The sequence below is a fragment of the Cantharellus anzutake genome (genome assembly GCF_015039405.1).
Source record: "Cantharellus anzutake strain C23 chromosome Unknown EI90scaffold_73, whole genome shotgun sequence".
NCBI lineage: Eukaryota > Fungi > Basidiomycota > Agaricomycetes > Cantharellales > Hydnaceae > Cantharellus > Cantharellus anzutake.
In genome coordinates this window covers 364,986-377,202 of record NW_024067023.1, presented here as the reverse complement: position 1 = coordinate 377,202, position 12,217 = coordinate 364,986, and the positions used below count along the sequence as shown (strand labels likewise).

At 50.2% G+C, this 12,217-nt stretch overlaps 2 protein-coding genes across 2 annotated transcripts; both read left to right on the top strand.

The window, feature by feature from the left end:
* Nucleotides 1-3,660: 3,660 nt before the first annotated feature.
* Nucleotides 3,661-4,264, top strand: EI90DRAFT_3078312 (uncharacterized protein; the record flags this gene model as incomplete). Its single annotated transcript, XM_039061768.1, has 2 exons — nucleotides 3,661-3,735; nucleotides 3,807-4,264. Coding segments are annotated over 2 exons (533 nt in total), but the record flags the coding sequence as incomplete, so codon positions are not given.
* Nucleotides 4,265-6,052: 1,788 nt separating this feature from the next.
* Nucleotides 6,053-10,929, top strand: EI90DRAFT_3157791 (uncharacterized protein; the record flags this gene model as incomplete). The annotated part of the gene is made up of 7 exons (XM_039066138.1): nucleotides 6,053-6,438; nucleotides 6,502-7,618; nucleotides 7,675-9,606; nucleotides 10,063-10,379; nucleotides 10,448-10,649; nucleotides 10,686-10,751; nucleotides 10,808-10,929. 7 exons carry the CDS (start codon nucleotides 6,053-6,055, stop codon nucleotides 10,910-10,912), a joined length of 4,125 nt encoding a protein of 1,374 aa, XP_038910833.1. The 3' UTR covers nucleotides 10,913-10,929.
* Nucleotides 10,930-12,217: the final 1,288 nt, after the last annotated feature.

Here is a 12,217-nt window from a genome sequence, read left to right as displayed (position 1 = left end):
CGGGGTCAGCTTAACTGCTAGCAGGGCTGCCACCTCCTTAGAAAACTGGGAGACAAAGGCACTCCCTCTGTCGCTGAGAATTTCATAGGGGAGGCCGTGATGTTTCCAGACGTGCTCGAGGAAAAGTCAGGCAATTCCCGCTGAGTCTACTGTCGTGACTGTGGGGATTGCATGGATGCACTTGGAGAGGTGATCTACCACAACCAGGATGGCATTGTACCCTCTCGACTCGGGGAGCTCTCTGATCATATCTACGGAGATTACCTGCCAGCGGCATACGGGGATCTTGTTTGGCATGAGTTTCCCCACTTTCCACGAGGGGAACGATTTGACTTGGTTGCAGGCATCACACCCCGCTACGTAGTGGCCTATGTACTCCACCATCTGGGGCCACCAGTAGTCGCGGGAGACGAGCTCCAGGGTTTTCCATTGCCCTGGATGTCCCATCACCTGTGCGTCATGGTGTGGCCACACCAGGTTGTGGCAGAGCTGCGGGTCTTTTGGGACATACACCTTCCCCCGGTAGAGGACCAGTTCCCCGTCCCTGCTCCATTCATCTGATCTGAGTGTCCCATCCCCTAGTTCCTTCAGCGCTTTCACCACTTTCTCATCGCGGTCCTTTGCCACATGTATTCTCTCTAGGATGGTCACCTCTTCTCCCTCTACCATGATGGCTTCAGTCATGCAGGCTTCAAACCACTCTGGCTGTAGGAGGGTTAGGCTCTCATTGTCCTCCTTCCCTCTCGGGTGGTTGGCATGGCAGGAGAGGGTGTCTGGTTTCCCCATGAGCTTCCCTGGCTGGTGGATGAGGGTGAAGTGGAAGTGGGAGAGGAAAAGCGACCACCATGCTTGGCAGCGATTCAGCCATTGCGCGGTGTGGAAGTATCCCAGGTTGCGGTGGTCAGTGTAGATGTTGACCTTTTCTTCCGCTCCTTCTATGAAATGGCGCCACTCTTCTAGCGCTCGAACTATTGTGAGCATCTCCTTATCGTAGATTTCATAGTTGCGTTCTACTTCCGTGAAGCTCTTGGACATGAAGGCTATGGGGTGGAACTTGCCATCGGCTTGGAGCTGGGATAGGACAGCGCTGGTGGCGAAGTTAGAGGCGTTGCACTCGAGTTTGTAGCGGCCAGAATCAGCAGGGAAGGCGAGGATGGGGGTGGAGGTGACGGCTTTCTTAAGGGCGCTGAAGGCATGTTCCTCGTTCTCCCCCCATGCCCAGGCTTTTGTTTTGCGGGTCAGCATGTGGAGCAGGCACTGTTAGAACAGGCAGATTCGGACGACTCCGGAGTGGAATCGGAGACTTAGCATGGAAGGACCTCGGCCTCAGTGACTCAGGCGGAGTGCTGTGCCATTGCTGGTTGTCCTGGGGGTCTGTCAGGGCACATACCCTGACTTAGCCCGGACCCGGACCCACATCCGGACCCGCTCCACTTCCCGTGCACTTCCCGCGCCGCACGCTCCGTGCGCCGCATGATCCGACCCCGGATCCCACCTCATGTGACTTCCGGGTATCCCCGGAAGTTTTCGCCATATTGGGGCCACTGTGGGAAAGTGAGAAGTTAACCTTCTTCTCACTTTCTTACCCACAGTAGGTTGTGCCTTAGGATAGGCTGTTCACACACAGGGCTGTGGGCTATAGAGAGAGGAGTCATGGGGACCCGGGGTCCGTCCCCTGACAGGGTCCCTAATTTCGGATCTAGCAGAGGGAAAGTCTCTTGGGGGAATTCAAGTCGATTTCGGACTGAGGTTACAAGTTACTAGGTACATTGTATATAAGGAGGGCTCCAGAATCAAAAGGAACAAGGGTAGGACGAAAGGAGACAAAGGGAGATGGAAAGAGGAACAACACTGAGGGTCAAGTGTTTGACTCAATGGTGTTTCCCAAAGGAGGAATGAAGGGCCAAGGCCCAAGGAGGAAGGAAGGAGGATGGGAGTGGGGAATGGCCAGCTGACTGAATAGAAAGGAAGCAGCAGCCCAAATAGGAATGAGGGAGTATAGCAGAACTGAATGGAGCAATGCAATAGTTGCAAGGTCTGACATAAGTCCGGAAAGTCCAAACTTGGAAGTTAAACTCCGGAATATTGGCAAACGTAATTAAATGGAATGAGCTAACCAATACAATGGGTATAAGCGGAGGTGGGGTCAAAGTCCGAGGTCGGAGCTAAGACTGGAGGTTCCGGAGATGGAGATGCGAAACGGGATTCCAGAGCGGAGGTCCGGAGTCAGGGGCATAGGTGTTGCGTGCTTGTCTGGGAGGTGTCGAGGTTGAGGTTGGACCTGGAATGTTCCAGAGTCGGACCGAAGGTGGTGTTGGAGCCGGAGGTGGGATAACCTCTTGGGAGTCGGCAAGGAGAAGGTGACGGAAGGGAAGTAGGGCTCCGGAATCAGTTTCGGAGTTCCGGGAGCCCGGAGCGGAGGTCGGGATTGTATGGATATGACAGGCACGCTATCTCGGAGAAGTCTTTGATGAAGCAGCGATAGAAGTTCACAAAGCCCAGGAAGGACTGTACTTCTTTCACCTTCATTGGCCTTGGCCAGTCAAGGACTCCTTGGACTTTCACCGGGTCCATGGCAACGCTGCCTTTGGAGATGACAAGTCCAAGGTACTCGATGTGGCACCGCTCGAATTTGCACTTCTCTGGTTTGAGGAAGAGCTTCCTCTTCTGCAGCGTTTCCAGCACTTCCCGCACAACCTTCCGGTGTTCCTCCAGTGTGGACGTGAAAATCAAGATGTTGTCCATATAGCAGATAACAACTTCTTGGTCAATGAAGTCTCAGAGGATGTCGTTCATCATGGTCTGGAAGGTTGTGGGGGAGTTGCACAGCCCGGAGAACATCACCATGGGTTCGAACAGGCTCCGGTTAGTCGCAAATGCCGCCTTCCACTCATCGCCATCTTTGATCCGCATGTTGTTGAACCCCCAGCGCAGATCCAGCGCTGAGAAATACTTTGTGTTTCAGAGACACATGAGGACGTCGGAGATGAGTGGGAGGGTGTTATGGATACGGACTCTCCAACGACCATATCCATTGCATAGTCAAAGACTTCTCCTCTCTATCGCTCCCCCCTCTTTCTCCCTTTCGTCCTCTATCCCGATACCCTACCCTCCTTACTCATTCTACCCCTTCCCCCCCCTTGTGCAAAGCTTTCCCCATTGGGGTTTTGGTGCTGGCCGAGGTTACTTGTGTTTCGCAGGATTTCCCGCGACCTTACCATTTGTAGATAGTCACGCGTCTTGTATGGAAACCGCCGAAGGCGGTTCCTGCTAACTAACAACTACTCTCTACAACTGTCTTGTGTGTCGTCTTCTGTAACAACCCATCCTGTGACTCAACTGAACCGTGTGACTGTACAACTCACAACATGTCTTATAAGTCTGCAGACTCGCACTCTAATGACGATGACTCTTGTGAAATGACCTATGACACCTCCGACCTGCATCCCAATGATGAGGATTTTGGTGGAACAGTTTATGACATCTTCGATCTGGACTCGTTGATGATGACGAGAGCCTTTGTGAAGCCGAGCCCGTTGCCATGTCCGAAGATCCCATTGAACCAGAGCTCAATCATAAAGAGCTAGGGCCTCACGGCCTCGAATCGACCGACCTCGTTTGCCCAAATGAAGTCGAGGAGCCCCAGCCGATCGGGTCCTATCATGAGTTTCGCCCGGCTGACTACAGCAAACTTTGCCGCACGAGATCACGCAACAAGGCGTTTGTCCCCAAGCCGTTGCTGCTGGTTGAACGGATTATCCCAGCCAAGGCAACTAGAGTAGTGCCGACGATGTCGCTTGATCAAGATAATGCGAAGTTACCCCCGCGTGCGCTGATCCTCACACCTGAGACATGTAGAGTCAACCGGGCGAGGCTCAGTGATAGCCGAAGTCCTGTTCCACAGAGCGCCCCACGTCACTCAGAACCAGCCGTAGCAGTCGGCCATGTCAAATGCCTAGTTGAGATACGCCGCGAGCATCAGGCTGAAGCCCCATCCAGAGCCGAGTCCGAGTTGCCTAACGATTTAGAGTTGTTCATCGATGAAGACTGTAACGACGCCGAGACCCCTGTTGAGCTTAGGAACACCAAGTCATCGAGTCCAGAGGTGACTCGTGCAGTGTTGTGGTATTCGAGTGACCCACATGAGTTGTACAACGCTAGCCAAGATGTTGAAGTGCCCGGCAATGCTAAGACGCTGCATGCGGAGCCTGAGCTAGACGAAGGCTATATTCCTTCACCCGAGAAAGATCCGGATAAGACGTGAAAGACGCAGCACGGTCTGGGCAGCCAGTCGGCCCAACCCGTGCGTGAGCCTGGACAAACCAGAGGCCCAGCACACCCAGTCACCGAGTTCCCTGGTGACACCCGCAAACTCGCGATGCCGGAGGGTATCTTTTTCCGAGCGTAGACCCGCCCTCGCCTTAGTTTAAGCCGACGTTTAATCATTTTCCAACACTCCTTCGAGTTCTTACATGTGTTCTTATGATTTCCGAGGAGTCCAACTTTGCGCTTATTTCTTGCATACGAAACTACATCGTCATTTGTGTCTGAGCTTGATTCTACATCGCGTATCGAAAATTACACGCCGAGTTCAGGAGTTTACAAGTTTATCTGAGTCGGACGCGTCGTTATTCCTCGATATCGCGACATCCGAACCCCTTCCCCTAGCCAGACGACCTTTTCTCAAGTTTTACACGTCCAATCCACATTCTTTTCGCTTTCTATTCGATTTTCCCCGAGTTTTCGCGCTGGAGACGTCGATGAAGCCCCCCAAGTACAGAATATGATCCCGCGACCTCACAGCGCCAGAGTACAGTGAGCTCAAGTCAAAAGAGCTAAGGCCTCCCGGCCTTAGCATCAAGTTCGCCGTCTGACATCGATCCCGAGCCCGCGCGCGCGATTCCTACCGAGGCAGCGCCGACCCCAGCCATTGTATGTGACATGAGAACCCTAGCGTCGCCAGTTCAAGCCCAAAGAGCTAAGGCCTCCCGGCCCTAGCTTCAAGTCCCAGCAGTTGATGACGATCCAGAGCCGCGCACACGCCCCAGCCAGAGATAAGTTGAGTCCAGTACACGACCACGCTGAGCACAAGCCAGAAGAGCTAAGGCCTCCCGGCCTTAGCAATGGATCCATTCGTTTTCGAGCGCGAAGTCGATCGCATATTGGATATGCGAAGTTCTAAGCCGGTGTGGACGAAGTTAGTCATTGAACTCGCAGGTTAGCGATGGGAGTAGAAACGGGGCGTACTATTGTGCCCAATCCTCCCATTCGACCAATGGTTCTCCAGTGGGTGGCAGTGCGCGCGCGGTAGCGCGATGTTGAGTTCTGGCATAGGTTGGCATTGATGGTGGCAAGGATGAGGTGAGGTTGGTTAGTGCTGAGTTGTTGGCGGAGTAGTCACATGGGCAAGGCAACTTCGTAACAGCCCATGTGTCCGTGGGATAGCTCTGGGCGACTCCGCATCACATGTGATCTCCCTGGTCCGGATGAAATTTTGCGGTCACATCAAGGGGTGATCAACATGGAAATTCTATACCCGATGTACCATTTCAGGTTTTAGCGGGTTTGAGCGGAGACATACATACTAAGTAATTCAATCGGCAATTGCCGTACCCCGGCCATTGCCGCATTCCATATTGGGCATCCACCTAGAAGTCGAATTCACCGCCAACTAGAAAGATGGAGGTATGTGGATCAATTAAACATTGTTCCCAATGATGGCATGTTGTTTTAGGCTCATGAGGGGAGTGCAGAGAATCATTCTCAAGTGTGTCCGGAGTGTGGTATGGACGTACTTCTGGGGACCGGTGGTCAAAAAAATCTGCTGTGTCATATTGGCAAGGCAAGATGCCGTGAATCCCAAGAAAAGCGGGAGAATAAAGTAAAAGCCCAACCACAAGCTGAGTTAATGGCTTCATTTTTCAAAAAAAAGGAGTCCGTACACCGCCCAACTGTGGTCCCCCCCGCTTTACTCCAAAGTCTAGCCCCTGAGCCCATCCATTCACCCTTGCCATCAAAACCAAATCTTCCACACACTGAAGAAGCTCCGAAAATGCCTAGTCAACCAGACAAAGGACTGCAATCAGCCAGTTGCTTATCAAAACTGAGACATATTGCGACGAACCTCCCCGATACTGTCCCACTTGCTGCTCCCTCAGACCCTATTGCAGCTCTCACTGGTGACCCTAAAGAAATAGTGGCCACTCAAAAGCTGGAAGAGCCAGATGAGGATGTATATGAGTGGCTGGATAAAAAACTCAACAATATTTGTGGTGAATATGCGAAACGGAATGGCACCCTAGCATCAGCCATTAGACGGGGCCCAATGGGGTTGCCAGGGCTTTGTGCTACACTCCAATACTTCACCAACAACAAATTTGCTTCTGAAGAAATTCTGGAGATCCGAATCAATAACCTGATTGAGGAAGCAAAAAAAATGTATGTCACCATCACCGTTAAATTCAAATCCCCCCAAAGTGCTGCTTAACATAATTCCAATAGAATCCCTCTAGAGTCCCATCCTGCATCAACAAGGCCCTCCCCAAGGAGACAGGATAATACTGTACTCACTCAGCGCATGTTGCCTTCACCGCAACCTGGTACCAAACACCTCCCATTTCTCCTGGACTCTGATGAGGACAGCGACTCACCTCCCCAAATAATTGACAACAAGCATCCATGCCAAGGAATCAGAATTGACGTTCCTGAAGGGAGAAGCCCATTTCTTGAGTGGCCATGGAAAGAACAAGCGGAGTTAGCAATGGCTTGGGACATCCACACTAAAAATGGTATTCTTACCTTGCATGCTCCCACTTGTCTACAGTTGACACTGCGGGTTAATGAGCCATGCCGAGAATGCCAACTCCTCCAAAACAATCAAAGACTTTGCCGTATTCAGGACCGGATCCACAGAGGCATCCCCGAGACCACCCCATATAAGTACCTTGGGATGTCTGGGTTAATCGAAATTCTCAGGCGGAAAGACCGTCAAATTGACAGTCTCAAACTTCAACGTCTTAACACCAATCGGAAACTGGATTTGCTCATGACTTCAAACCTGGACTACAAAAGATTTGTCATGGCTGTGGGCGAGTGCAATGTACCCCACTTGAATCAACTTGTGCGGTCCGCGCTACGAAAGAAGCATGGGATTAATGGAATCATTCAACTTATTGGGAGAGCCGCACTTGGAACTTACAGCCCGAGGCACACAGAACAAGAACACCTTATGAGTGTTGTGCTCTACCGGTTAGGGGGCGCACGCGTTGCAGAGTTTGCACATGCAGCACTCAGCATGCCAGGGATAGCAACAACCCAACGACACTGCACAACCTCAATCCGCGCTTCTCCTGCCTTCCCAACCCTTGATGAAATGAGATCAAACATCACAACGGCGTTTCAAATTGATGCCCCTTCCAATAATCAAGTTGTCGGCCTTGTTTGTATGATAGATGAGATTAAGGTGGAAGAGGTGTTGGACTGGTGCCTGCACACCAACAGTGTGATCGGCCTTTGTCGAGAGCATTCAGGGTGTAATGCACATGCAATCAATAACATCGATGATGCGCATACACTGTTTGATGACTTGGCAAACAGAAAAGTGCATTTCGGCATGGAGGTACGTCTAGGACAAAGGGGTGTGAACCATAGCACCAGCTAAATCATAGACGATAGGCTACAGTTGCCGCAATTGGAGCTCTCACCGGGAATCATTGCCAATACATCGCACGGCCATTTCTAATCAGTGCAACATGCAAAAATGAGAAAGCCGACAAACATGCTGATCTCCTCCGCCTAGCATGCAGTGCCTGCAACCAAATGCATAAGGAGACCAAGGGGAGTGTATATTGCCTTGCCTCAGATGGCGAATCAAGGCGAGGAAAGGCACTTGTAGCCTTAACGGAGCACACACCACTATCTCCAACATCCCGCTTATATGCTTACCTGGGTGGACTACCGCTGCTAAACCTACTGGTTGGAGAGGACGAGTTAACATCTGACAAAGACTACAAGCATGTTATGAAAAGACTTCGACACACTCACCTGAGGCCCAGCGGTGTTTCAGTCGGTGGTGTTCAGATTACACCCTCAGTCCTGCGGTCCCACCTAGAAGGCAACAAATACCCCTCAAGCCAAATCAACAACCTGATGAATGTCACAGATAAACAAGACGTCACTACAATGTTTAACCTAATGCTACTTATCTGGAAGTTACCACCACCACTCACCACGGACAATCCCATATACTACGAAACTCGTGTCGCCCTCAATCAACACTCAAAGCTTGTCAAATATCTAATCTTACCCTACATAAATGTTGACATGAGCCTTCATGATCAACTTAAGTCTCTTAGTGCCGCGGCACACCTGGCATACATATTCTTTACCGATCATAATGCACACTCGGCTTACCTCCCATCACCCCTTTACCGTGATATCCAAATCATGGTTAAGAACGCGTTCTTTTGCGTGGCAAAGATGAAGTGTGACAATCCCAATGGCGAGTTCTTCTTGATCCTGCTGGGCACGGATAGGCTGGAATGGATTTTTGGCCTTATCAGATCTCAAAATGGGAGCGATGTTAACGTTAGCACTTACACTTTATCGGGCCGAACTTCAGGGGCCGTCGAATGCCACTCAATCCTCTCCCAACACCCAGAATGGGACCGGGGCCCTCGTCGGCTAAGGCTCCAGGGTTTAAGCACCACAACAGGGATAGAGCAAAAAATCGATCACCTCAATCCGGCATCGTGGAAGGGAGACGTGCGAGTCTCTGGCATACAACTGATGTCTGCATGGAGATCCGGCTGGCATGAGGTAGAAAATGATCCAGAACTCACGGCATTCAGTCCTGCAGAAAAGTTCGGCAAGCTTGAGTCGACCCCAGGTGCCGATCTGCTAAACCCCTTTGGGATGGAAGTATGTGAAGATGGTGAAAATGAAGAAACGTACGATGAAACTCCCCAGCAACCCAACCCAGATTCCACCATTCCCATTGTACCCGACTCGCTGGAACTTGAGGAACTCGTTGACAACGAGGATGCGCGGAAAAATGGGCTCGAAAGTACAATTGATGTGGGGAATGGGAAGCATGTACACAAGGCAAAGGTTCTGCATGAATTCACAAGGTTCACAAGAACATCAAACTCGACTGACCGATTGAGACGTGTCGCCAATATTTCCCGCTTTGCCCAAATCCCCGCCACGCCACATCATCACATTGGTGATGGTTCTATCACGGAGACCGAATGCATCTTGATCCAAGATCCAGTAGCCACGCTTCTGAGATGCGAGGGAATCCCATTTCTGGGTGTTGCCCAAGTTAGTTCCATCAAAGTTGATAAGAGTTCCCAAAGTGCAGTATCAAAAGACTTACTCAACGAAGAAACAGTCACCATCGGTCTTCAAATCCTCTGCTTGAAGTCGCAAAACATAATTCTGTCAAATGGGAAGGATGGTGATTGGGTCTGGCAGCATGGACGAGATGCAAGCATCATGGTTCCCGGCAAGTTCATCCAGCAAATCAATCCTGATGTTGTTACTGTCGAAGAAGAGAGCGCCGTGATCAGAGCAGGAATCAGAAGAGAAGGTGGCTTGAGGAAGGCTGTAGGATATGGGTTTTGAAGTGATGAGCTGCGAGAGTTAGCAGCAGTGATGTTTGGGGCACTCTCGCTGGATGATCGACGTAAGATAGTTGAGATCAAACAGTCGGATAAGTTCCCTTACCAGGTTAACGGTGAGCTAGTTGGCTGCAGGTTACAACTGTCACACGAAACTCATTGGGCAATTCTCTCATCAGGCAGAGTGTGTTTTGCATGTGAACTTGAGGGGGATGACAGAGACGTGGTAACAACGAATATTTCTTGTGAACGTTGTCACGCGATCTTTGAAACAGCCCCAAAATTACTCGCACACATCGCAGCTCACATATTACATGACCCAACTATTAGCCGAGAGGATGAGCCATGCGGGCTCTGTCTATCACCAGCACCTTCATGTCGGATTGGCCTGAAGAAATATAAAGCGTCTTTTACGCTTGATTATACTAATTCAATGTGTCAGAGGCTGGTTAAGTTTTCTTACGCCACTGCTTCCCAACCTTCACCTACAAACCCGTGTGCTAATGTTCCCATAAAGTGTCCATGGTGCCCCAAAGGATCCAACACGGTATGGAAGTACAACATTGCTTTTCATTATGCGAAAAACCACTCCCCTTCTGTTCCACCTAGCGAATTTGACATCTCAGATTTCGAGCTGGAAGGTCTCAAGATGGTCTGGAACAATCGCCATACTGCGAATCGAGGGGAAACTAGACGATGGAAACACTTAGCGGCGAAACTCAACATTTCTGAAGCACATAGTTCCCATCTCTGCCTTCGGTATGTCCCAATCCTTCTTTACTTATTTATCACTTCAGATGTAATATTAATTATTAATCTACATCCAGGGACACAGACCTAGAAACACCACCCGAAGTCAATGCGGACTCATCCACTGGACCACTGGAACAAGATATCGACGATGACCTCGATACCAGCACCCCCGAACATATTCCCACCTCTCCTAGCCCCCATCCACCCTCCCCGGCCTCAGCTTTGCCAACCACCTATTCCAGTGGCCGTCCAATGCGCCACGCTCCCAAATGTCCTACTGGCATTCATATGTGTTGTACCATGAAAGTTACCGCAAGCGAAATTAACGACGGTACTAATGTTGTTAGGTGTAATGGGACGGGCTGTGAGACGGTTTGGGTATATGCCTTTTACCGTACCTTAATACTGTTGTTGTTTTCTGACAGACAAATTAGTTCCATAGGTCATGTCAGGGTCTAGGGTCCTACATCCCCCCGAACTGGACATGCGGTGCCCATCAAGAATCCCGCAACAGCAAACGAGCAAGGAAACAAGGCTAACTATTGGCATAGTGGAGGTTTTCAATTTATTTTCAATGATAATATACATTTGCAAATACATTTGAATCGAAAATTTTGACGTGCGCAAAATAGGTTTAGTCCCTCCGACCAGAGACTATCATACTAACATGGGGTTCGGCATTTCCCGAATGACCCCCCCTTGGGTCACATGGCATTCGACACCGTGTGCGGAGTGGGGACTTACATTTCTTGGTGATGATTCTTTGGTGTTTGACTACTTTCTTTTTGGGAGATTGCAAGGGACTGCAATCCAGAGCTAGGCCTGTATGTTATGGGGACAAGTCTGTGCAGGTCAAACCAACCCTTATCACACATTTCACCCCCTACTGCATCAGGGACTAGGATTGGTGAGTCGTGGTAATAATAGGAGTTGTAGAGACTGTGGAGATGGTTCTGATGAGTCCAAGATCGTCGGATTTGGTGGAGTGGTTGAGGAGATATGACTTTTTCTTTATTTTCCTTACTATTTTCATTCATTCACATGTGACTTTCCTTTTATATTTGTATCGGACTCTTCCGTGACCGGCTGTATAGTTTGGTAGAGAGTATCAGCACCAGACTCAACTGGACCAATATACCCACTCAGACCTGACCCTCAGTGAGATCCTTATCCCCCCCCTCTTTCCTGTCGCGAGTCTAGTTGGGTAGACCCATTACAACGTCTCCGACTACCTACCATCAATTCCTTAATAGCTCACTACATCACCAATCACGATCGATGGGAATTCGATTGTCCACTCCCTTGCAAGACTGGGATCACTCATCGATTACATATCCTGTTATGGTACAGACTAGATACAACGTTCGTCATCCCGCTATAAGAACGGATCGAGGAATGGGGATTTCCCCCCATCCCCGTAACATTGGTGCCCCAACCCCAGTGCGAGAAACTCGCACCATGCCACCAAAGACGGTGTCCCTGTTGGGAGACGAACCAGTCACCCCAGTCCAAGTGACACATGAATTGTATCCTCCTTCCTGCCCCACGAGGATCAGTCAGTCGGATCGTAGATCCAACTCAAGAGATACCTCGCCAGTAGGCGAAGATGTGCATTCCTCGCCTGGCGCATTCCTAAGACAACAAGCTCTCAGGCAAGTCATCGAAGCTCTTGGAGAGTTTGAAGGTGGAATTTTTGAGGATTTGAATAACTACATGAAACATATATGAAATTGGCATCGTCTCGCTCCCGCTGATCTCGAGAAAGAGTCTGTTGGAGCCGGTCTCGAAGGAGAGCCTTTGAGATATCAACTAGGGACCGTCTGGCGGGTCGAGCTAACCAACCT